This window comes from Ciconia boyciana, chromosome 10 (assembly GCF_034638445.1).
Source record: "Ciconia boyciana chromosome 10, ASM3463844v1, whole genome shotgun sequence".
Lineage (NCBI taxonomy): Eukaryota > Metazoa > Chordata > Aves > Ciconiiformes > Ciconiidae > Ciconia > Ciconia boyciana.
This window is the reverse complement of record NC_132943.1, coordinates 22,311,218-22,338,264: the sequence shown is the minus strand read 5'-3', so window position 1 is coordinate 22,338,264 and position 27,047 is coordinate 22,311,218. Positions and strand designations below refer to the sequence as shown.

General features: G+C 39.2%; 1 protein-coding gene across 12 annotated transcripts in view; it reads right to left on the bottom strand.

Moving 5' to 3' along the window:
• Positions 1–8,623: 8,623 nt before the first annotated feature.
• B3GALT1 (beta-1,3-galactosyltransferase 1) overlaps positions 8,624–27,047 on the bottom strand; it is a 225,140-nt gene continuing 206,716 nt past the window's right edge. For all 12 annotated transcript variants that reach the window (XM_072874617.1, XM_072874615.1, XM_072874616.1 and 9 more), the window contains 2 exons: positions 14,135–14,173; positions 8,624–13,557 (listed from right to left, as the gene is read on the bottom strand). In XM_072874617.1, the coding sequence (XP_072730718.1) occupies positions 12,348–13,328 (981 nt within the window). In that variant the 5' untranslated portion in view covers positions 13,329–13,557; positions 14,135–14,173 and the 3' untranslated portion in view covers positions 8,624–12,347. The remainder of the gene's footprint in view (positions 13,558–14,134; positions 14,174–27,047) is intronic.

Here is a 27,047-nt window from a genome sequence, read left to right as displayed (position 1 = left end):
CAGGTTTGATTTACTCCGGCAGTCATTTGTGGTTTTTAAAAGCTACCGCTATAATTGCAAACAAAACTAAACCAGAGCTTTGATGTCTGCGCAGTTGTGTGTAATGTGAGGAAAAAATCCAAACCTGTTTTGTAGCTGGTACTTCAGATGTGTACCTAACTGGTCCTTTCTTACAATATTGAGCTCTTGGTATGTACATACAGTGTTTTTCTTTGATTGTCACCTGTGAACTTGTGTTTTTCTGACTAGTCCTGGGTTCTGTTTGTATGTCAACACAAATTAAGCTAATGGAGTATTACTAATGCTTGACAAAATAAATCTGTGCACTTAATTTGTTACTACTTTTAAAGGCATTTAAAAAAAAAACCCCAAACCATTTCAACTGCTTACATGCTCAGATCTCAATGAGAACCCTTTAAAAGCTTTTGTTGGAGAGAAATATGCGTGCATGTTAACACTAGCTAATATAAATACATAACAAACAATGGAAATTAAGGCTTCTACTGCTTATCTAACAAAGATCATAATCCTTGTCTTATCACAAAAGAAATCCCTTATCTGTGAAAATAATTTTTATAATTAAAGGCAAAATTATTGCCTTCTGGAGAGGATTTCAAAGATTATCTGTTCTTGTAGAACTGTACTGTATTACTGTCTGAATTTATGGTAAGTTAAGACAAAGAAAAATTATTTGTATATAATGTCCTTAGTGCAGATATCGGCAAATTTAGGAACAAAGATATAAATGCACTTACTTTTGCAAGATAGAAAATGGTACCTATATATTCCATTTTAGCAGTCAGGCAGGTGAAGCTATAAGTTCTTGGTGTATACCATTTAAGTCTATATTACTAACTTCTTTCTGTTTTAGATATTCTTTCAAACTAGCATGGAAGAAATTTTTCCAGGAAAAAAAAAAAATTGAAGTTTTAGTAATTTTACCTATTGGTGACATATTATGTTGAGGAAATGGAACACGTAGTTTATAGTTAAATTAAGTCTGTGTTGTAATTTAAACTTGATATATCAAATACATATTTTTGGCTTAAATGCACTGTTAGAACTGAATTTATTGGAAGGCTTGTTAGAATAAGTTGTGGGAAGAAGACAGTGCATGCTACTCCTTGAAAATGCTGCTTTCCATCATCGTGTGGGTACTGATACAATTAAAAGTGCAGTTTCACAAATATGTACTTTAAGAACCGTTAAGATAAATCTATTGCCAATTGTCTGGTGTGTTCCAGGCAGCTGTAACCCCCACAGATGATGTTGCCTCACCCATTGTGAATTACTGCTTAAAGCAAATACATGTCTTTGTATTACAGCAAACTGAGAATAAACTTGCAGATCAGAGACAGTGGTGTACATTAAATTTCAGAACACGTATGTTTTTCTAAAGCTTTGTTATTATCTGATGTAGGCTTGAAAGATACAAGTAGTTTTGTCACCTGTAGTGTATCACTTCCACTAAAATTTCTGCAGCCCCCAAGTTTTTTGTGTCCAGCCCTTATATGTAAGGCTCCCTTGTTCCTTCTCCTGTGCAGAGTTTCTTCACCTATGGGCGGTGATGTTGCTTTTGCTTCCTTTCATAGAATCACAGAATGTTTGGCATTGGAAAGGACCTTTAAAGGTCATCTAGTCCATCCCCCAATCTTCGAACTAGATCAGGTTTTCTTGCTCTCAAACAATAGCAGGATTAGTAAAAGTAAAACCTGGGAAAGGACAGTCCAGTTTGCTCTAATCTCTCTTCGTGAGCTGTCGCCCATCCTCGCAGCACATGTCAAGGAACAACAAAATGTTTCTCATTTCATTCCTGTATTTCATGTGCGTGTTGCCAGCCAGTGTGCATGTGCAAGTACAACTTCCCAGGTGCAATTTTTTCCATTTTTGTTTAAAAATGTTTGCATTACATTAAGCATTTTTTTTCCTTAAACAAAATGCAGCCTTACTGAAATTGTGATGCATTAAAAAAATAATAAAATTAGGTACTTTTGAAATGAAGGGCATGGGAAAGAAGAGAATGAAATATGATTGATGACCAGAGCTGGAAAGGGAAAACGTGGGCAGGAGGTAGTATTAACACTGACAATCCATAGGATTTTTCGTTTACTTACTGATGTGGCTGTCCCAGCATTCAAATGAAATGTAATATACTCCTCTGAAGTGGCATTTCTCTTGGGTTTAGCAGAAGATAAAAGTGCAAGCTTGTTTTCAATGACATTTCCAGCACAGCAATTTCAAAACCATAAAAAAATTTAAAGCATTCAATCATCTAAAATGTCCAGGAAATAGATGATCACAAATGAGACCACTTCATCTGCTAAGGGTTCACTCTCCTTACAGCCTAGAAATCCTAAAATGGAATGTTTGGGGGCACCATGGTTTATTCTCCAAGGTAAAATGTGCTGTCCTGCAGTGGAGGCTTTGTGCCATGGTGTAACCAAGGATCCTGCAAGGTTTCTGCCTGGTTATGCTAGAAAGCACCAAAACTTGGGGCTGATGTGAGTCTTCAGGTTGTAGGATCTCAATGGGTCAGGATACATTTAATTTGTGTTCTTCAGTAGCCATGCTATGAGGGCAGCGCTTTCTCTTAGAGGTGGGACAGAACTGCCAGGCTCATCAGTCAGAAAGGACTTTCCTTGCTAATCTCTGCTTTCCCAATATTGCAGCCAGGGAGTTTAATAACCATTCTTGCCCTACAGATTTTGTTTGGTTATCTAATTGGGGTGTACTCCTCTGTGGTACTTAGTGGATGAAACATTTTTCTACTAGTCTACTTAGATGACTTATTGGATGCATTGGTTTTGTTTGTGGTTTATTTTCATAGACTTGGTGCTTCTTGGGCATGAAGGTTTTTGTTACAGGATATCCCTGGAGTTCAAGACAAGAAGCAACATCTGGAGTTTAAACATTAAAGTGAATAGAGTAGAGATCTAGATATTTCATAGGCTAATACATGTTCAGATTAACCTGTGGACCATCTTCCACATGACTCATGTTGTAGCAAATGACTTTGCCCTAAACAAGGATAACAGTAGTAATCCCACACTAGCTACCTCAATTGCACACTTAACTAGTGTTTTTTGAGGGGAGAGTAAGGGTAATCAGTTTACATTTACTTAGTCTAATCATTCTTCTAAGCATATGGATGGATATATTGTCTACATGTTATTCCTGATATTCGCCTGTCTCTGAGGTGCAAATATACAGCAATATCTGTCATGTTAGGCACATTTTTGTCTTGTGTGAATGGTGGGGTTTTTTGATCTTGTTTCTGTATTGATAAAACAAATAGCCAATAACTGTTTTGTTTGTTTTCCTATAGATACTACATGTTCAAAACCCCTTTTAAAGGAATCTGTGAACCATTGTGTAATTTATTGCACCTAATTAACGCAAGCCAATACTTTTACAAGTAATTAAATCAGTTTTAAAATGTTGCATGACTCACCCATCTGTTTGAAGTAACAGCTAAATTGCAGTATAATACAAATTAAAATGTATACTTCCATAACCTGTACTTCTAAGTATGTGCCAGCACTTGCATTGCGTGTATGTATGTTCCTCTATTAAAAAATGTAGTTTTAATTACATGCTGTACATATTCTTTATTCTAGCCCATTAGTTTTATCCCCATGTGTAGAAATGCTGAATCCAAGTAGCAAGGCAGTAAATAATACTGCCTTTTAATGACCAATTAAAGCAGCCTAGCCTCAACCTTGGCATCAGCTGAGTTTGTAATTCAAAGTACAGATAGGCTATAATTGGTTAGAATAAAACGGTGCTTGGGAACTACCTCAGCCTCGTCCGTACAGGATACCACTCCCCAGAGGCAGCAATACTTCGTTTCATAAACCATCCTGCAACCAAAACTTGATAGAACTGGAAGCTAAATAAGTGGTTCCAAAGTGATGGCAGACATAATACAAAGCCTCAGTGCACCTCGATGACTTTATCCTGAATGATCTGGACCTTTTTGTGGCCTTTGTGAGGGGCAATTGTGTTCTATTTAAAGGAATTTCATTAACTAGGTACTTTTAAAAATAGCATGGGTATGTTGACACCTGCCATGTTGCTAGCTACTCTAGCCCTGTAGACTTGCTGTCTGTTCCAGATGCTAGCAAAAGTTAATTTTCTGCTTTAAATGTGGTAATATAAGACAAGCTGTCCTGTCTGGTGAAACTAATCCAGTAATGCAGTCATGGATACCTCAAAAACAGGGACAGAGAAAAGTACCACTGTGCTCAGCCTTCACGTAAATGCACTTGTAATAGATTCAGTGCCGGATGTCTATTAGAAAGATATGAGGGAAGTGGAGGCAACATAGGGAGCAGAAGCAGATAAAAAGATTAGAACATTGAAATTATGGAATAAGGTATACTTGATTAAATGGAAGTTAAAATGAAATATGAAAAAATGCTGTTTTGAATTCTGATGAACTATTCAAGGTTATGTGAGGGAAGGTAAAAGGAATAAGGAAAAAAACATAGAAAGTGTGTGATAGTGAGATCTGTTAGGCTGTGCAATGATCTCTGCAGGCAGAGGCAAGATGAAAGATGGAGGACCTGTTGTTTCCATATACCTAAAACTAGACCAGGCAATACCAAAGAAAAGGTTCTTGAAGGAACTACTTCAAGGGCTACTTGTCTTCTGAAACTCACTGAATTCACTTTGCCAGGCGTTGGACAGTGTAGGACTGTAAACCCTTCAGGTAGGGACCATCTCTTCATAAAACCCTGTGTTCCTATTTTTGTGGCTGGTTTGGATGGATACATTAAATATGGGACGATGCTGTGCTGTGTAAAAGCACATTAGGAAAATGGAAAGAGTGATGGAAACAACAGGGAAATGTACCAGATTTCTGCCTTTTTAATCTGCTTCAGAATGGAGTGAGGCTAAAGACATTTTTGTAAATCGAGCAAAAAAGCTGAAGTGGGGAAAAGAGAGGGACGAGAAGGATGTGGTGGGAAGTCAAGGTGTCCGTCCTATCTTACAGTAGAGGGTTTAAGTTGAGACTGGCAAACCATGTGCAAGTCTCAGTTTTGTAAGAAACTAATAATGGAGGGAAGTAAACAGTCCTGCAAGGAGAAGAAAGAATAGTAGGAAAGCAGGCAGGTGACAGCTTTCCAGGGCTTGCTGGCAGAAGGAGGAGAGATAGGGAAGAGGAATGTGGTGAGGGCTAAGCCACAGCTGAAGGACCTGCTGATGGCTGGAGTCTGCTGTGTGAGCTGGGGCAGCTGTGGTGATGGCGAGGGCATGCGAGTGTGAAGGGGGAGCTCTTTGGGTGCTGGAACTATGCTGAATGAAGAGCTAGCCGAGCATGGGGAAAAGGGAGGAGGTTTAGTGTGGCTTTAAGGTAAGAGACTAGAGCCAGAAGGGGTCCACACCAAAAGCTTTGAGCGTAGTGACTAGTCTTGAAGAAGGGAGGAGAGGAACTGCAGGGACACCAGCAAGTTCTGATGCTAACTTGAAAAGACCATCTATACTTGTCTCGTTATCAAGGGGGAAGAAAATTATCCTAAATTAGATTGTTGGGATTCCTCCAGATGAAGGAAGCTTAGGAAAGGCATCATTGCACCACCATTTTTTCTCCAGTGCAATGACTGCAAAAATAAAGCTGTGTAGGGAATGAAAAAGGAGCAATTGCAAGAAGTAGGTATGGCCCTGTGGGGCTCTTGCTCTTGCAAGTGGCATGTATTTGTTAGTGCTGCCAAACAGACTTTCTTTGAGCAGAATATAACATGTTCATAAACTGGCAGAGAGCCAGGTGATAGATAACGCAGCAGAGAGCCCTCTCCTGTCAAGAGTTAGTGTTGTATACCTGCTTTCATTGCACAGGTTACAAACCCGTAGGTCTCCTGTTCTGCGTTGTCTTCATAAGGAGTAGGCTTAATGGGAAATTGGAGGGATTGCTACTTGCTTGGTCCTCCTGCTTGCATTTGATAAGACTTGGTTTCTGGTGAGTGAAGTACCACCTGGAATACAGTGTTCTTCCCCAGAAACCTTGATGATATCCCAGTTGATTTCACTGTGAGTAGGAGTAAGACCCAAGTTGGACATGGAGAATGAAATTCAGCCCTTTGTAAACAGGCATAAATCCTACTGAAACTGGTGGGGCTTGTGACTTGAATCAAATCTGATTTGCCTCACACAGCTCAATCCAAATGCAGTCTGCAGTACAGCAGATAATGGAGACCAGTGTTTTACTTTGGTGACCCTGAATATGTACGAGGATAAGATCTGATGGATAACAGCTAACCGTTGAAACTTCTCGCAATAGAAGATTCTTTTTGAGGAGGGATTTTAATGAATTTGAATAAATAATAAAAAATGTTTGAATGTTTCAAAATGTTTTATGCCTTTCTGCTCTTGCTACACTTTGGCACCGCTTTTCTTTTAAGATGTTCCTATAAATGTCTTATGCTAAGCAAGAATCGATGCGTGATCTGAGCACGATGCACTTAGAGCCCAATGGCTGGTGTATCAAGATGGATGAGTCTAGGCGCTGGCTGTGGCTTATCTCACTTATATGGCTGCTGTATTTATTGCCAAAACAGGATGGATGTCATGCTAAATAATTTTGTACTCTCGGCCTGCTAGCACTTCCCTAATGATACTGGAGGGAGCTCTCTGCTTCCCCCTTGCTTTTACTGCTATACTAAGGTGCCTGAGAGGTCTGCTTTCTCTTTGAGGAAAGAGGTCGTGCTAGAAAATAGGCCAGAGAAAGGAAAAAGGGAATGTAGGGATTGGAATTATTCTTGATAGTCTTGATTTAGCTGCAGATATGGTAGGTGTTACTCAGCACACCTCAAGTTTGGGATATCTGCTTCCCCCAAATGAAAGCTGTCTGCATTACAAAACCATTGCACATAATTCTGCACAGCTTGATATGTAACACTGCCTTTGCAGAATAAATGCTTAAGGATAAATCTTGCATGACAAATAAATTGCCTCTTGCTCTCCTTAGTTCTTTCAGGTGAGGCAGAGATATAACATAGAGCCAGGTAATGTGCGGACCTAGCAGAAAAATGGATCTTTTTTCCTGCATTAGGCATGTCATCAGAGGAGATACTTGAGACAACTCTATTACAGATGCAGTTGAATCAATAAGGCATATTCTTTTTTTTTTCCCAGATGACTCCTCTTCTTCCATTTCATAAATTCCTATTTTTAACAAGAGGAAAGTAAGCAGATATTATTCTGTACAATGTTTCATGCCATACGAATCTCCTTTTTCTTGAATAGGCCAGATTCAGCAGTTTTAAGAAGGTTTTTTTACATATTGTTTTCACTTAGGGCGGTGCAAATTTCTTTGGAAATCTATGACAATCAATTAAGTAAATGAGAAAATAGAATGCTTGTAATTAAGATAATCAAGCTACATGAAATCCGCCCTACTAGTGCTAATATCTATATATCTCCAAGCTGTATATTAATTAAACACCATGTAAGTGTTGCAATTAGACTTGGGCTGCTATGGTGAAAATGAGAGAAAAATGAAAATGATTGGAGGGTTTTTTAGCGTATGTGAAACTCTTAGTTGTTCTAAAGCATCTCGTTATGATTTGTAAGGTTGCTGTGTTGCTGCAGACGCTCCTGGGATGCCTGAGGACTCTGTAGCAAGGCTTTAGCTGCTTCTGAAACAGGTGATTCAAAGAAAATATGCTTTCATTTGCAAAAGCTATGTTTCTTCTCAGGGGTGTGTGTTATTTTCCCATCAATTTCATGAATGAGTTTGGGTTACTGAGCTCTGAAACCAGTAGTCAAAGAGGTTAGATATTTCATTCTGCATAGGAAAGTGCAAAGGGGAGAATGGAGAGAGAGGAATTATTCTGACTAGTTCTTCCAATAAAAGGGACTCTGTCCTGCTTTTATGTTATTTTGTTTTGTGGTTTTATTTTGATGTGAAGACTCTAAGGTTGCCCAGGCCTTCCTACTGGACAAAAGAGCATCTTAATATATTTGTACTGGGAGACGAACACTCCATGAGACTAACTGGATAATCTGGGGGTATTCAGATTGTGCTGCTTCATTTATTTCCTGGTGCTTTTTGGGGGGCTGGGGAAGCAAAAGGCTCTGTCAGGGTCAGCGTGTGGCTCTAAGCGGCCAGGGGAGGACCCCTTCCTCTGTATGGGTACCCTCCCAGCAGACACACAGCAGCTTCAAAGTGAGTTTATTCTGGTTTTATGAGATGTGGGTTTCGGGACATTCATGCTTTCTCTTTTTCTCCTGTGTGTAGCTTTTGATGGCTGCAAGCGTATGTGTTAAGGTACCATGGAGGCAGCAGAAGAATCACGTTGAAGGGCCGAGGGAGTCAAACAGCTTCGCCACCTTAGAACTGCCAAACTTTGGTCTTGTTAGCTGGGGATGCCAAAGCAGCTGAATAGGGCAAAGCAGCTGATGAACCCATCTGCTAATTTGCCAGAAATTGCCATGGCTGTTCTAAGATTAAGTCTTTGGAGTCAAATGAAGTAGTACACCTGATCAGTGTGGACATGAGCTTGATGAAGTTGTTGCACAAATAACAAATAAAAGTAATATTTTTGTATTTATTTTTTCCAATTATTTTTAAAAAATCTGCTTTTACAGTGCAATATTCTTCCTTATGACAAATGAGCCTATTCACTGGTATTGTGTTTTCAGATAATACCATTTACATTTCCAGAAAGAAGTGAAGAAGAAAACTGTACAGGACACTTTCAATTTTTCATTTGACTTTGTTCTTAATTTTTTTTATTATTTGACATTGATACAAAAAAATAGTATCTTGATTAGCAGCTTCGCTGGCAACCCCACAAAACTGTAAATAATACTTTAATCTAAAAGAATGCACTCCTACAGACACTATAGATAAAACAATATATACAATTTAGACAAATAAATACATAAGTACAGCCAGTCATATATAATGATACACCTAAAGTTCGGTTACTGTTGACAAGCTTTTCTAGTTAATTACACTCTTCATTTACAAATTGCCATTGCCATCTACATTATAAAGACAAAAGAAATTCCAATAAAGAATCAAAATTGATACTTAACTTTATTATTAGGAAAGATGGAAAATGAACCTTGAGACTTCTGTTTAAATACTCTCACAGTTTTAGCAAAAAAATGCTTTTGTGAAAAACTCCTCCTAAAGAGAGGCATTTTCCCCCTAGCTTCTTTGCTCAATGTGCTTTGTTCATGTATGTTTTGGAATCAAAATGTGATTATAGTCACACTTTTGAAGTGACTAGAAGCCAGCATGTCTTAACCAAGTTGTCATTTGTCCCATGCCTAGTGAAACAAAATGACCTTTAAGTAACATAAATATTTCTTCTTATTAAAAGAAGCCCAATGCAAACACTTGTTTCTTAACAGTACCCCACGTGGCACAAATACTACTGGGTGGAAAGGACGGTAAACTGTCCCTATGAGTAGATGTATCGCTCCCTTTCTAGCTCCAGGTTGCAATACTGCAATTTCTGAGCAAAGAGAAAAGAATACATCTGTTACGTAAGTGTAACAAGCTAGTGAAGTCTAGCATCAGAAAAGTAATAGAAGTAGAAAATTAGGCTTTTGTTGTGTTCTTTTAAATTCACTTGACAATAAAAGAAAAAAAACTTGTACATTCAAAAGTTAGGGCACACATGCTTAAGGCTCTTGAAACACTGGACAGATATAATGTCTAACTCAGCTCCATGCATAACAGAATACTACGTAGCAAGCAGACTCTACACATATATACAGCTGAATACAGAAGAAAATGCCTTAGAAATATGTACATCAGTTCCGAGATGAACGTTTACATTTCTGTTTAAGATCTATCCATTTATAAATGGCAGGAAATATATATTTTTAGATACTATTTTCAAGGTGTACCTTCCAATCATTAATGCAGTCTACTTGTACTAGGAGAAATTCAAGGCTACCATGCTACTTAAGCCCTGAGGTATCTGGATTGGGAGCCCTGCTGTCCTCTTGGTTACTAACCAAAGGCCACAGAAGTGTCAGCAGGAGAACTAAGGCCACCAAATCCATTCGGCTGCGGATTCAGAAACCCCAAATTACTGCACAGTGCAGAGGGATAGCAGAAGTGATTGCAGCCTGTGGGTTGAAATTATTACAAAGTGTGTTCCTGGTAGGATGGCATCCATGCTGTCCGATTTACCCGAGGGCTGGTGTTGAATTCCACCCTCGTTTCCCTTCCTAAACTAGGGCTTGGGTAAGGAAAGCTGAACTTCACCCATTCAGTGTGTGTGTGTTATATTCATCTATGCAATTAGTTGGACCTTGTTTAGCTAGAGTTCCGAGTTTGACAGGAAGCAAGAGCAACTTTAACAAGGACGAGGTCGACTAGGGAAGGATAAATCTTAATTATGCTGCAAGAGATTCAGTATTCTTATATAAAATTAACAATTTTCATTTATGAAGGATGCACAAGCTCCTGTTGATTAGCTGTAACTCCTGGGCTATCTGTTGTGTAGCTTTACCTTTAGATCTGAAGCAGATTTGTTTGAGACACCTACTACTGCTTGTGGCTTGAAGGCCAGGTATGCTTTACCTTATTTACAAGTAGTTCATTTCAAAGCGATAGTGCTGCATCTGTGAATAAGACTAACAATTTGTCATGAAACTGCAAACCTTTTGGGGTAGCATCTTCGTTCCTCTGTTACTGTTGTAAAGTGCTATGTACACCTATGGCAAAATCAGGTCAGAGTTTTCCTTTAAATTCTTATTCAGTTAATATCTGACAACTTTATAGACATCCTGAATAACGTACAGACTTAACAGTTTTTCATACGTTACACATAACGCCAGCTGAAATGAATGAGAACTTTGTGTGTGCTGTGGACGGTGTGAGTAATCTACAGCTAATAATATATTTGGTGAGTTTTGTATCTTCGTAATTTGTCTGTGAATTCTTCATTCCAAGTTATTAGCTGAGTAATGTCATATTTTAGCTTTTTGTTAGAATGTGGTGCTGAATACAGATGGCTTGAATTTATCAAAGAATTTTCCAGGACATAATTTTCATGACATTTCATTAACATTCATATTCAAAACACATAAGCACATTATGAAACTTGAATAAAATCTTGTGTATTTGATTTCTGTCGCATGCTCTGGGGATCCCTTGAGCGGGACCTCAGTGAGTATTGGCTCTGTGATCAGTAACCTGGGAGCTGCAGATTTGTAACAAGGGCTAGAATTTGTTTTTCTTTAATAGGTGATTCTTAAAAGCTCTCTATTTTGCTGTGAAAGTTGTATGTAACTGTTATGTACTCTGTTGCCCAATCAACAGAAAATCAATTGCATTCTTTTATTGGAGAAAATTCTACTTTTCTACATCACTAAAAATCTGGTAGAATCTCATTCATATATGTACTGTAGCAAAAAGTAGAGCTTACCCTTAAAAAGCTGGTTTTATGTTTACTTTTTTTTTAGGTAAATAGTGTACTGACTGATGTTGAAGAAATATGCTGCTTATTGACACTTTTATCATTCAATGTAATTATATATTGCTATGCAAGAAGGTTAATGGAGAGATCCACTGATACTGAGAAACATTGCACTTGCTTTGAAATTAAAAGATACTCATACTTTTATCATGTCCTTTTAAGATAGTTTTTCATAAATCTCTCCTGTCTTATTTCACCTACAGATTCTACTTCATTTTAAAACTGTATTAGTTCTTTTAGGGGCTACTTTACACAGTGGAAAGAAATGGGGTATCTTCTGAAATAATTTAAAGGAATACCATTTGGTGGATAAAAGTATAAAGTGTGTGGGTTTGTTTCTAAGGCCTATGAGACTTTGATGTTCTTACCTGTCTAAATTCTGCTATTATACCATCAGTAAGCTGTTTGGGAATTGCACGCATTGTACTATAAAATATACAAGTCAAGATAGGTGTACAAGGTCAGTGCAAATGTATACCACTCTATTAACAAAGCTCTAGAGATGGTTGTAGGGTGTCAAAAAAAGAATAAAAGTATATTTGTAATTTTTCATTTCTTAGGGCCTGAGTCTTATCTCAGAGGCTGGGGCATGAACTGTTAAGCAGCTCATGATAGTTTATTACTGTCCTTTTACATACAAGTGCAGGAGCTGATATGTGTGATAGAGGATAATATACAAAATCTCAGATTTGACTCTAGATCCTTTTGGCTGGTGTAATGTCCTTATGAAAAGAGCCTGAAGTCTGTAAACCAGTAGTCAAAATGAGAACGAAAAATCGGTCATTAAAAATCCTCTCACAGTTAATATCCCACAGTTTAACCTGTAAATCAGCAGATCACTTTGTCAAAAAATAACCACGCTAAACCAAACTTAAAAAAAAGGTATTTACATCTATAAAAATCTTAACATCTAAGATGTTTCTTGCTGGACATGTCATTCCAAATTCTGTGCATTTCTTCTGGTGTTATCTGGTGCACTGTGATCACCCTGCGGTACCTGCACAAGCTGTAAGCCATTTTCCAGTGATTGAAGCCACTGTTTTGGAAGGGGTGAATGCCCAGCTTCCGGAGACAGAGTCCAACATACACATCTTCAAGATGAAGAAGTCTGGTATGAAGGGAGGTTTTGTAAATCAGTTCTGCTACGTCAGCTGAAAATATGTAGCCAGTGCCTGAACAGAAGGGTGGATAATTGCTGTCGGGGTATAAATCTCTTGGCATGTACCACTTACTGCGAACATCTCGTATTGGTCCTCCGTTTATAACGTAACCTGTGAAGTACCTTCTCCTTGGCTTGGTGTTAGGTTTGAGCAGCTTATAAATAAGATTATCCATATTTACAAAAATATCACTGTCTGTCTTCATAACGTACTTTGCTTTTGAACAAAATGTTGCTACCCACCTCATCCCCATCAACGTTTTCAGAGTGAGGTTATGATAAGAGTCGATAAAATCCTCCACAATAATGTCATGAAAAATTTGGCTTTCTTGCTCTACCATTTGATTTAGCACAGGATCTGTGTTTTTTCCGAGAAGAAACAGCGTGGCAATTTTAATTCCTTTAAAGTTGTTTTCATCTCCCCACGTTTCTCGAATGGCTTGCCTTGCATCAAACTCTTTGTGAGTGGTGCTGATAAGAATGACCAAGAAGGGGACGCTCTTCTCACATTTGTTGGGTTCATTGATAAGAAAGTCAAAGGAATGTGGATTTATAGGTCGAGTTCTTATGTTGCCAAAGGAAACATTTTTTCTGGCTATAGATATGCTACTGAGCTGTCTGTGGCCAGTGTAGGAAGAAGTAGGGCGAGTTATACTTAAGTACCAAAGAGCGCTTGCCCAACAAACTACTGTCAAAACGTATAAGCATGAGACCTTTGAAGCCATTGTTCCTCTAGCTCTTCTATTCCGTATGATGAATAAATAGCCTTCGTACCACGAGCACACCTATGTCCCAGAGAGGCAGCATATTATTAATGAAACTTGAAAGTTCGATATAGAAAAGTAACTCTGTAATCATTCGTGGATCTCAAATAGGAGCTATTAACCCTGATGATACTCAGCTTTTCTTCTTTTCCTAGCAGCAGCTTCCATTTCTTGGAATTTTCTGTTATTTCTGAAAAAGATGAAGAAAAATTTTCCATTGCTAGATTATAAAAGCCTAGGGCAAGAAAAATGAGCTTAGATATGACTGGCCATTAATAAGCTAAGTGGCTTAATGCATTTCTTGGATATCCTTTTTTTTCTTATGAGGTACCACAATGCAAGATAGTGTACTAGAATATAGCAGTATAACTGAAGTAATGCTTTTATGATTGATAATTTCTCATAGGTGATAATATATAAAAAAAGTTAAGCATGTGTAGCATGTTGGCATATATAGGTAATTTTAAAAGTGTATGAAAAAAACAATTCTGGTTTCTAGCATTTTCTTGCTTCCTAGCATTTTTTCTGGACAATCTTTCAAAATATGGCATGGAACATTTAAAAATTATTTAAAGAATGAAAATGTACTTTATCATAGGATTAATAGCATCAGTGGCAACCATGCACATGAATACCTACAGATCCCATTTGGTCTAAATGTTGTTAATGTCTGCCCAGCTAACAAGAGCACGCTTTGGTGGAAATCAGACAGAATGGGACTTATTGGTAAAGGTACAGGAGAGAGAGAGATACGTATGCTGTCTTACCCATGTAAAGATCAGTGCCCGAGTAGACTCCATAAAAGTCTAGAAATAAATTAACACAGTTCAGTTATTCTTGTTGGCTTCCTTCTCCTCTCCCCACAAACCAGTCTTTACTTCTTGTGAACAAACATCATTTGTATACCATGTAAGATAAATCACGATGGCAGCCTATTAACCGTGTCACTTTGCTGGCCGGCGTGCAGAGCACTTGCCTACCCGGCCGGGGTTCCTGCACCGGCAGCCCTTCCTTGCTGCTGCGCCAGTCCTGCCTCTGGCACCGGGGAGCTTTGAGGCTTCTCGGGATCTGGGGAATGTGCCAGCCCTGAAGCTTCCTTTGCTCTTAGCATGTTTCCTGGGAACGAGTTCTGTTTATCATCATTTCATGGAAATGAGACAAGCTGCATTAAGCCTGCCAGACTAGCGCTGACTCCTCCAAGGCACACCAGTAGCTGGAGAGTGCCTGTAGGCTCCACATTCCTGGGTTTTGCCATTGCTTCAGAGCTAAAGGATAGTAGAAGCATGCAACAGATGAGCTTTGAGCTTTCAAGAGTCTTTGAAATATTTAATATTTACTTTGGATAGGACAAAACATATATGGATTCAGAAAAAAAAGATAGAAGCCCTGTCTTCGAAATGTCCTTTCTGTTTCCACACAGCTTTGACAAGTTGCTTGGATTACATCAAAATGCTTTTTTAAGGAGCCCGTGCCTCCCCCGCATTGGATATGTGTGGTATCTTTTTCCTTTCTCCAAAAGCAGATGAGAGTGTGGCCCTGGATGTGACCCTGTGGCAGGGTCCCCTGCCAGGTGATCTGTTGTTCAGGGTTTGTGCGGACAGGGCCCTGCCCTAGGCAGGCTGTCAGAGTTAGAGGACTGTTACCCTGTGTTACTAGATCACACTGAGGTGTAAAAACAGCAGAGAAACAGTCTTAACATTTGCTAAATATATACGGACTGTAGTCTCCTTATAGATTCTTATAGCTAGCACTGTCCTGCTAGTCTTCATTACATGCACTTTTAGTTATTTAATGACCAGAACCCACATACCCCTCTTCCCTTCCACGAAACAGGAAAACGTGAATTTGTGGCCTGTTTCGGAGTTTTATCTGTTTCAATCGGGTTTGCCCTGTAGCTGCGGCAATTGGATGAGGTAGAGGGTGACTGTGATCTCCTTGGCTACTGGTCCCAGGATTTGGGGTTTCTGATCTTTTCCCACCAAGCAGTAGCAGTAAATGTTTGGGAGCAGTATATTTAAGTGAGGCCTTTAGTTGCCCCATAGGGCTGCAGAACACAATGATCTTGGCACACATGCGTACATCCTTGTAAATAAATACAGTTGTGATAAATATATACACAAATGCTACTGTAATGTCTGGAGAGGGGATGTGTCGTGCTGTAACAGCCCCCTGGGGTCACTGGGACACGGTTCTGAGAAAGGCAAAACACTTCCCTGATCTGGTAGGTTGGAATTTTTGTCTGGCTTTGTTGTGAATCTCCGATAACTGCCCCCAGTGGAAACCCCAGAAGGGAAAAACACCAAGTGTGAAATGCCATAATATAAGGAAAACATAAGAGTGTAAGGTCTAGAAGATTGTGTTAATAAAGAAATACAGCAGTCATGGCTTGGAGATGTAGAGAGTGAGCTATGTAGGTCAGTGTATTTAATGGACTCCAGCATTAAGGTCTCACAAATACTTCTAATATTCTGCATATGATGAATTATTTTAGGAAACTATATATTGCATTCTCTAAACATGTATATTCTTCTACATCTTTTCTTTATTAAAGGGAGGTGCATTAGTTACCATGAATACTGTGCAGATATCTGAGGGAAAGGAAAATTGTAACCAGTGCTTCCTACAAACTGCAAAATTACATAAAATAGCTTTTCAGTCCAGCAATGTCATGGCTGTGATGTCCAATCTTGTGTGCTCTGAAAGGATTAGAAGTAACAAAAGCCTTAGACCATTTTGAAGAAAGATTCCAAGCTATTGTAGGGAATTTTTTGCTCAGTTACGAAATCTACAGATAACTGTTTGTCCAGGATGAATATTTCTTATATCGGCCCTTGGATTGCTGTCTCTTGAAATAAGTTTATCTTTTTCTGTTGTGTGTTTGGTTTGGATTTTTTTGTTTGTTTGCTTTGCTTTTTTTAAAGAAAAATAAGAGTTCAGATGGTGTTCTTTGGTTTGGAGTGTCTTCCACCATCCCTGCAGTAATTTTTGAGCGAAGTGCAGGTGAAGTCGTTAGGAATGAACTGGCTGTAGTTTTCCTGACAAGTGAAATTTTAGATTTAATTATTTTTTAGGAAGATTGAGGGGAAAAACAAAAAGAGAGCTCTCTGCTTTCCTGTGATGGGTGTCTCTGCTGTTCCTACACTGCTGTGAGGCGAAGATTAAAGTTCACGTTCCTGCTTTACCTGAGCTTTTCGCTATATATGGGGAACAGACTTGGAAGAAAATAGCACAAACAAAATTGGCAAATAGTGCAAATACAAAACAAAATTTGCTGAGGAGTCTTGGTCTGCTATTTTAGCTGAGATTATTGTTGCCTTCAGGACTGATCTCTCTTACTCTTGGTAGGATCACAGAGGAGGGCGTTAGATAAGTAGCTATGTTGTGCGTTTTTTTCGCCATTGGGCAAATGCTCCTACAGATTATTTCTGGTAACATTGTTCCTGCACGGTAATTCCAATAACGTTTAGCTTGCACAAGCAAGAAAATACACGTCTTGATTAGGCAGGAAAGTATGGACTAAGAGGTGAAATACATATTTTGTGATGATTTGTGATGATTTGTGATGATCCCCACTACACCTAGGGACATGGTGTAGTGGTGGTCTTGGTAGTGTTAGGTTTACGGTTGGACTTGATGATCTTAAAGGTCTTTTCCAACCTATACGATTCTGTGATTCTGTGATTTAGCAGTGAAGAATTTCAGAGGTTGCCAAATTCTGTTATTAAAGACGATGCTAATTCATCAAGGATCTAAACAAGTGCCTAACTCAGACTTTCCTAGAACTACTCTGTGTTGAGGGTATCTTGCAAAGTTATTCACAGTTTCAAAGTCTGTGACAGCAAACCTTTTCCTCATCATGTGTTGTGACCTGAAACTAAACTCTGCAGCCATGCAGTATGTGGGACTTGTATATCAAGGATGTGAATTACAAGGAATGAAATCAGAGTGTAAAAGTAATGTGCTCAAATTATAGTGTGTTAAAACTTTTGTGTTAATTACTCATTTGGAAAAGAGGAGGAATAAAGTATGTGAACTAAGGTCACTACTTTCATCTAAATAACAACCGAAAGCACTTCAATGCCTGCACATTATTGTGGTTGCTTTAGCAGTTTTCCCAGAAGTTCTTCAGGCTATTTTTAACCTAGTCAATAGTACATATATCAAAAGCTTAAATATTAAAATGTGTAGCAAATTCATTAATATATTGTGCTTCTAGTCCTGATACTGGATTCAGTATATTGTCACTATAAGGATGGTTTTGGTTTTTTGTTTGTTTTGTTGTTTTTTTTTTTAGTTTTGCCATGATGTTCTTGAATTTGGTGTTGAAATTTGAAGACCCTTTAACAGCAGGATATAGGTTGTCACAGGGAGAGCAGAAAGCTTTTATCAGCTTTGGATTTTGTCTGTCGGGATTTGGGGACACTGGGGACACTGGCACGTTTGGGGCCATTGGCACAGACAAAGGGAAGTGTTTATCTCCTTTCCTCTGTTCCGTGGGGTGAAAGAAAGCTTTTTAGCAGGCAGCAGCAATATTAAGCTCTTGGATCATTGTTTTTAAAAATATTTTAATTTAATCTGTCCTTTTTCCCAGCCTGGCTGTCATACTACTAGTAATCAAAGGCTCAAGCTTTGCTAGGGTAGATGATTGTAAAAAGCAAATGTTTAGTATTGTGTTTCCATATTGTGACTCGAAGTTGTGCACTTAATTGCGCTATCCACAGCTCATGCTGTGCAAGCCAGAGAAGCCACCCAGTCGGAGCACAGAAGCAGTACTGTGTAACTTCTGTAAGTAATTGACCTGATGGAGACTGAGTGTTCACAGCAAACCTTCTACGAGTTGAATGCACATCAAGAATAATCCTCCAGATAATGAGCACATTTGAGAAGCTTGCTAACTGTTCATGGGTAATTTTCAGCCAGACGTCAAATGAGTTCAGCAAACGTTACTCACCAACTGCAATATTTTGCCAATATTTTGGAATGCTGCTGTCTTTGCTGAGAGGTTGTTGATCATTTTCTTTCAAGAAAGCCCATCCTATGTAAGTGGAGTTGCATTAATGTAACTAGATCACAGTGGATGCACATGATAGAAACCACAGCTCTTAAAGCCTGGCATGTTGCCATAGTTGTAATCCATACCATGTCACTATCTACTGCAGAGGCATAATGTAGGTGCTGAGTGGAGGCAGTCAGGATGCTGAGCCCCAGGGGTGACCCCGGGTGAGAAGCCAAGGGAGGCTGCAGCTGCTCATCCTGACGCCAAGGAGCCTGTTAGGCAGAGCACGACTGAGTCAAATTAACACTGTGCATCTCTGCCAAAATGTACCTATTCCTTTCCCTGAAAAAAAAGAGGGAATGCAGCTGCTAAATTATTTAGTAAATGTAGCAAACTCTTCTCATTTTCCCTGAAGAGAGATTTTTGTAAGAGTTTTCTATGATCATGGCTTTCATCTGTATATAGACCAAGACACTGAAATGTCTTCACCATTTATGAAGTCCTTAAATTACCTAAGGAAAAGTCTGTGATTATTACCAAGTCTTGTTGAGAAGGTAATTATCCTGAACATTAAGAACACATCTACAAAGAAATCTGGGGATGCTGTTGTGTTCTTGGCTGTATGTTTTCACAGTAATTTCTTGAGGAAATTCTGGACAGATGGCATAGGTGATTTAACAGGCGATTGCAAGCTCCTCTCTGGCAACTTCATTTGAAGGTTTCTTAAATATTCTAAGTGCTTTTGCTGTGCCTGGGTGTAATGGACCTGAAACCAAATCAGTGCTGCAAAGGAAGTCCTTCCTCTTTAGAATATATGTGGAAAGGGACTGTAATAGAGGTAGAAGCCACAATCTCGGACTGAGGGGAGGAAAGTATAAGCATTCATTCAGGTCCATGTTTTTTAGAAAAATCAGTTCTTCCACTTTGGGGGGTCCCAGCTGTCATATGTTAAGAGCCTGGCTTGCCTTCTCTTCCTTCAAAGACAACAAGGACAAATATTTTTCTGAAAATCAGGCTATGTTTTAAGATATGCCATTTGTACATAGAGAATCATTCCTTGTTCACAGAAATATTGATGATGGGCTTTACCCTAGGCAGTAACTGAGTATGAAAGCAAGTATTTGCACAAGTGATTCTTTCATACTAATAGTTCTCTTTTCATGAATGCTGTTTTGCAGATGATTTAAGCTGTATTTCACCACTGAATTGAAGAATTGACCTCTGGAAATAAATTTGGGGTTTATAAGTTATTTTTCAATATTTACTACCTGCTCTTAATATGAATGAAAAGTAAAAATGACTGTGCATCAGGGGAATTTTATGAAAGCTTCTAAGTCTTACATAGGGAAATGCCTGTTTCAGAATTTCCAGTAAATGTGCCCATGCTACGAAAACTTCCCTAACCTTTAAAGAGCTACTGTGGAGTTTTTTAAGAGTTAAAAGTTATTCTATGTGAAAGAAAATCTGCATATGAGTGACTCTTCTGTATTTTCCACTTTATATTTTTTCAATTAATGTATCACTATAAAAACAGGATTTTCTGTTCTTTTTCAAGAACTGTTGAGACAGCGTACATAAAACAATTAAGCTGTATTTTCATTACTTTTTTCTCATGCTTAACGAATTATGCACCTATTTTTTTCTCAACAAAATAATCTGCACGTTAAAAATTAAAGTTTCCACCATGACTAAGCTGTGAAGTGCAGTTTTCAATTGCAGAAGATCAAACAGTTGAAAGAAATATTTAGGAATATTTGGATCAACACAAACATCAGGTTTACCATGACTGAGGGGACTGAGATAAGTTACTGGTTAGGAAACATGAGCTTGGCATGAAGGACCATTCCTTGGCTGGCAACATATGGAGGTGGGATCTCAGTGTTGGTTTGAGCAGCCTTTCTCTCTGGCTTGGTTTGTACATCATACAAACCGAGCTTTGTAGCTATAAATTCCCATCCAAGTTTTGCAGCTCAGGAAGTGTTTTCTATGCAGAAAGTATTTCCCTGCTTTCCCTGGTCAGAGACTTGAGAGCTGCTAGGTTGGCCACACACCACTCAGCCATTTTCATACTCACAGAGCACTCCTCAGGGGGTCGGGTGATAGCAATTGGCCTCAATACGACTGGGGAGTAGCTGCCTTCTCTCATGGAGATTAGGAGCCTGCTCTGCACCAGGTGTGGCTATGTGGGGCTTCTGTAGCTGCATTTTCTTCCTGGTAAATCTGACTCTGAATAAAACTGGCCTTGGAGAACCCCCTGTGCTGGTGGTGGAGGACAAAGTGGTGATAGATCAAGATTCAAGCTTGTCCAAACTGGATGCTGCACCTGCCTGGGTTTGGGTATTTCATAAGAGCAAAACATTCATAGTTGGTTTGCTAACCAGAAAAAAAAGTATGATTTCCTAGAATCTGGTATTCATAGGAAATTGATTTTTTTTTTTTTTTAATCACACTTGGCATGTCTCAACATTACATTTTCAGTAGCCCTCTTACTGTTTTGGTCACTTTTTTAAAACAACTCTCTTGGTAATCTTCTTAAAACAACTCTCTTGGTCATAGTCATTGTATGTTTGTGACAGCCTAGTCTTCTCCAAAGTCTCCAACAGTGGTATCACACAGCTGACTCCACATGGAAGGAGATGAAAGGACAGACCAGACCGTAAGGACCATCTGTAGGATGGATGAGTTTCTAAAGTTTTAGCAAACTGGCCATGCTTGGTCAGATGTTAATCTAGAATGGTTAATAGCTGGGTTTTACTCAACTCAAAATAATATTAGAACTTGGGACATGCCAATCAGCAGTTCTGTCTTGTTATATTGCTGTTGCAAGTGATTTAGCTGGAGCCAGTGCATGCTGCTGTGAATGGGAGTTTTCTGCTGACTTTAGTAGCAGGCATTTTAAGCTCATATTCTTTGTGCTAACTAAAGGGGAGAGAAAAGAAATGAAGAACATAAACTGAAAGAGCAGAATAATCTTAAGCAGAAATATTTTGCTTCTCTTTTTCTCTTTTTCTCTTTCTGTTAAAGTTGCCCAGGAGATGTCAAGTCTCAGATCTGTGCATTTTGTCCCATGAATGCTTTTCAGAAACAATTTTAAAAAACACTTTGTGACTTCATGTTGTGATAGGTCATTTGTGATTACATCAGTCATGTCCTGTTACAGCAGTAATGTGTAAATTGCATCTCAGTATGGTTATAAACTGATGCAAATAATGTATTTCACTTTGGGTTACCATAGCCACAACCATTATTTTCTTTAGCTATTTTCTTGTGCTCTATTGTGAAATCTCACAGCAAGGTTCCTTAGCTCATGTCACCACCAAATTGGTTACAATATTTTGCATCTAATGAGAGTTTAAGACAAAAAAAAAGAGGCTTTGAGTTGTTAAAAAAATTTTCAAGGGGAAAACCTTTAGAACTGCTTTAACAAAATCTTTATTACTTGTGAAACAATTTTACATAATTTATTATCAGAGTCAATAGGTTAAATTACCTTCAAGTAATAGTGTTTGAAATCAAATATACTGCTTTCTTGCCTGAACCTTCTTAAATTTCACTATTTCATTTCCTTTGTATTCACAGCGATGCCTGTGAAACGGTGGTCTGGATTATGACACCAAGAATAGATGACAGTGGCCCTGATTATATAGATGCCTACCCTAGCGGCACTGCCATTCTCAATTAATCTTTGTCACAAAAAGGAGGAGTAACAATTATGTGAAGACTGGAACACCTGAAATCACACTTACAGTGTCTGTGGTGATGAGAAGTCATTGAACTGGATAATGAGTCTATTTCCCATAATTCACATGCTATCAGGGGCATTGGAGGAAAAGTACAAAAAATTAAAACTTTTGGATTTACAGGGAAAAGTTCTAAAATAGTTCTGAACTTGCCCGTTAAGGTATCTGTCATGATGCTTGGGAAACTTTGCTTTTAACCTCATCAAAACTGGGGGCACTTGAGGCTGGAAACATTGATTATTGCTATGTATAAATACATTTTTGTAACCTCGGAGCATAGCTCTTATTGATAGAAAGTTACTGGAGGGATTCTTCCATATCTCAGGTGTATCTGTATGATACCTATATTTATTGTAATTGTTATATATCTTTCACCTGTGAATGATGGAGAGAGATTTTTTAAAAGGCTAAAAAATAGCTAGAATTCACATTATTTTCTCATTTCCTCCACAGCAATGAGGCTAGAAAATTTTGTAAACAGTGAGTTTAGTTGATCATATAATAGCATAACTTGAACTTTTTGTACTTAAGAAAAAACATTAGATATTATCAGATGTCCAAGGAAATTGTTGGATGCTGTGACACTGTGGCTACATGGGCTTTTTTTTTTTCTTTTCCCTGGAAATATTCCCCACGTTGAAGAGGTCCCAGAGCCTTGCTCTGTCCATCCAGGAACAGGTTGCAGTTCAGTTTTTTTCCATGTTTGTGTTACAGTAATTAATGTGAAGCTATGCTGTGAAGCATTTGTCACTATGAGCTATTTATAAGCTAAGCTTCAAGTTTCTAATTCCCTTTGTGAAGTAGTTGTGATACATTTAACGCAAGCTGTTGCTTTCAAAATTGCACCTGTCTCTCATGGAACTGTAACATTAAAAAAACCCTCAACCAACCAACCAAATGACTTTTGTCTTCAACCTGGAAAATATGGCCCATACTTCAGCCAGATGACTTATTCTCAAATATGTGAAAAACACGTCCTAGACATACACTTTTTCTTTTTTTCTTTGGTAACTGGCTAGTCATGGTTGAGATTCCCCAGTTTATAGGAAGTTTTCTGGGCATGGTTTTCTAATAGCATCGCCTTAAATCTGGCAGGGACAAATAACTGCAGCTCTAACACGGCCAGGTGGTGGCTGCCTGCAGCTGGCTGTGCCCCTTCCCCTCCCCTCCCGCTGGTGGATATTCCTGGGGTGCTCCCCGGAGCCTCTCCAGCTGCGGCACTGAGCGCCTGCAGTGCTGGCTGGGCTTTCCAAACAAGTTACTGTACAGAGAAGGGATAGTCCTCTTGGAAAAGTGGGAGTTGCCTCCTTTTTGCACTGAAAGGAGCTGGAATGACATTCTATTGGCTTGGCCGTCTGCCTTAAGTACATGGAGTGGTGCCTTCCCGCTAAGGAGCTGGGGTACCTGTCAGCTGGTGTACGTGCTCGTGGGCCCACTGACCTGAGCGCGGCTTAGTCCGGCTGAGGGCCAGCACGTCTTGGCTGTTAGCTATATATGACTGCCTTTACAACAAAGACTGGAAACATGTTTCTTTTCACTTTGTCATAACTAAATGGTGGATGGGGTTTTGCTCGATCTTCAATGAAAACCTACTTTTACTGGGGATTGAACAAGAAAAATTTCAGCTGCAGAAGAGGGCGTTTTTTGCAAAGCTATTAACATTTGAGAGCAAGGTAGTGTCAGGCTCTTTCAGCTAGCACATATGGAGCACTTCACAGACCTGACCCCAGACAATTTGTCAGCATTTAGCGTTCTGAAGCTTGCGGTTGAAAGGACTGTTGCACAACGTTACACTTACACGTTCATAGAACATACACTCAACACAAGAGGCCATATCTCTTGTGGCAAGGATTTAAAAATGGGCTCATAGTAACTGGAGTGTTTGGGGTGAATCAAATAAAGGAGTGCATGCTGTAGTAAATTGGTAAATATATATCCTTGTGCATCTGCAGGAGTAAATTTGTCCTCGTTATTCTACGGTATTTCAAAAGTGCAGTAAATTTTGTCCTCAGCTGAGACACAAGTTTGAAAAATACTGTTTGGGATCATAAATGGGTTGCTGCCTCCTTAGCTGTAAACTATAAACCCATTCTGGGTTATCAGCTATGCCTACTTAGTCCACCCTCTTCCCCAAAAAGAATTTTTTTTTTTTTCCACTTTATTCCCTTTATGAAAATTGTGAATGTTGTCTGTTGGTCTCAGTGAAAGAAACCTGGGTGTCTCTGGAGAACGCAGCCAGTTAACAGCTTTTCCATTTGTGCTCAGATCGGAGTTTAACTTGAGCCTTATGAGAGTTTGTTGTAGGCAAAGATTGAGGAAGTTTTCTTACAAACTGTTATTGATGAACAGTTCATTAGAATTTCTCAGTTAATAACTCTTATCTCCCAGCTGGGCAGAATATGGCTGATAATCTTGGATATCTAATAAAGCTGCAGGAAGAACTGCATTCTGGTAAAGAGTAAAACTGAATTCCTGTTTCAACTCACTTTTATCACTTATGTCATTAGAGATGTCCTTCATGTGTACTTTTAAAGTTTTCACTAGGGAGCATAAATTTCAAATCCTGAAGAACTGTGTGAGTAGTCAGGAATACTAACTCTGGTTTCTTGCATCTTTTGTCTGTGAGCCTTCCTAATTAGGGGTGTTTGTGGTGACTGGTAACTAGGAAAATAAGCAAACTTCTTCCTAATGTGTGTGCATGTGCGTTTGTCTGTCTTTCCCTAAATGTTAACAGGGCCCATTTCTATGGGCTCGTTATGCTGCCAGCACATTTTGCTTTCTCTTTTTCCTGTTGTGGCTAGGGAACCGTAACCATTGCAATTGCGACTTCTCAGAATAATTGGAAACTCTCCAGTTGGCTTCTCCACCTGTAATTGCGTTGTCCCTAGTGGGTTGATGTAGGTGTAAATGTAGACTCAGTGTCTATACTGAAGGATTTCTTAAAACATAGGCAAAGTAGTGTTATGTAAAGGATGGCCCCAAGCATATTCAGAGTTGAAAAGCAGGGAAAGCAGTCTTCCTCCTCCTCCCAGCTTGACTTTTACTGAGACTCCACTGTGGCATGAGTAAAACATGCGATCACAGTGCTGCTACAGAGAAGATTATGCAGCAACGTGTCTGCAGCGTTGCTCAGTGCTTTCTATCGCTCTGCTTTGGTGCGTTGTGCCGTTAGCATCAGTGACGCCCAGGATGGCTGTCTGCCTTGATTCTGATGCAGTTCAACAGACAAAATTCCCTTTTTATCGCCTGCTTTTGTTTGTGATGTGTTGGCTTCTGCTTGAATAGGAATATAATGCACTACTGATAGAAATCAACTTTGTGAAGCAATAAACAGTAAATATGTTCTGTCACTGTGCCCAAGGGGAGTCATATCATACCTTGGTTATCCATGTATTCAAGGCCAAGCCTTAAGGAGAGAAAGAGGGTACAAGAATATACAGGGTAAAAATATAGATTGCTTCTCTTAGCTCTCCATCTGTGGACCTTCAAGAGCTTTAGAAACACAAGCTCACTGAGCAGCTCTATACCCCAAGGAGGCAGGTAATATGGTAATAAAATCTGCCAAGCAAGTTAAGGGTCCAAATCTTGATACATACCTCAGGGTTGTAAGAATTAAATAGAGCAGTTTCACAAAGAGACATTCTTCTGGGAGACTCTTTTTCTTATAGAAGCAACATAAGATCAAGCCCTCCTTTTGATCATTTTCCAAACTTTGGGGGTGCTTAATCTTTGAGTAGAATCACAAGAGATTGCTACATAAATAACATGAACTCAGACCTTCTCTGGAGGAAGGTGTTTGGCTCATAGCATGGCTGGAAACAACGGGGATTCTCCTGAGCATGTTTAAACTCTGTGCAGGTCTCCCTCAACATCCTAAGCCCTTCTCTCGCTTTCAGTGGTCTCTGAAAGCATTATTTTAATCTGAAAGATCTCTTGAACAAAAGAGATTTTAAAGCAGTCTGCAATCTGTGGTTCCATTAATCTCCCAGCTAGTCTGATATCAAAGGCAGCGTGAAGCAAAAATGATACGAAATGCAGTAAAGCAGCTGTCGGGCCAACTGTTGTGGGATCACACAGGCCATGGGAGGAACACTGCTTTGCTGTGTGACCGAATGCTTGACGTGGGAGTCTGTTAGATGACACAGCCGGTGTCTCCTCTGGCACTTTCTATCTAGCGAGGAAGAAGGTGTGCTCTGACTCACTCTCCTCATATGGAAAAAGCCAGGAAACGAGAGTTGATGCAAACATCAGTAACGCTTTGTCCTGCTGCTTGGGAGAAAATAACTGATTTCTGGCGCTCTCATTCAAAGCAGGGTAGGAGCTGCTGGAGAGGCGGGGGGTGTCTGGCTAAACCCTGCCGGGTACACAAAGGAGGACAGGCAATCCTGCCTGGGGTGTGCGGAGTGAAGCCTCCCCATACCGTGTGGTTCAAGGTGAGTGGAAGACAGACAATCTAAATGCACAAAATTTCAAATTATTCTCTAAAAGCCTTTCTTGCTACTGATGCAATGAAGAATAATGCCCCATAGCAAAGGGATGTAAATAATTTCTTGATAGTTTCTTTTGGCTACTTGGTTACAACGTAACTAAGAGCTGCCCAATACTTCTAAAGAGAACTTCAATGTTTTATTATTCTTTCATACTCTTAAGAAAGGTTCTCTCTTTCTCTGTCCTTTTCTTTGAACAAATTAATTTGCCAGTCTGTATAGCTCAGAGCGCACATACTTCGCAAAGATGCTGCCATCTGCCATTTAGTTTCCTTTTTAAACTGTGATCTTAGACATATATTTCAGGGAAAAGGAAGCCAAGTGGTTGGGTTTATTTTCCCTTTGTGTGAACAACAATGGGAATAATTCCAGAGCCAGGCAGCAAGGCTGCCTGAAATGCCAACTGCAAATCACCTTTTCAGTGAGGCATTAATTCATTCTGTGAAAAATATGCACA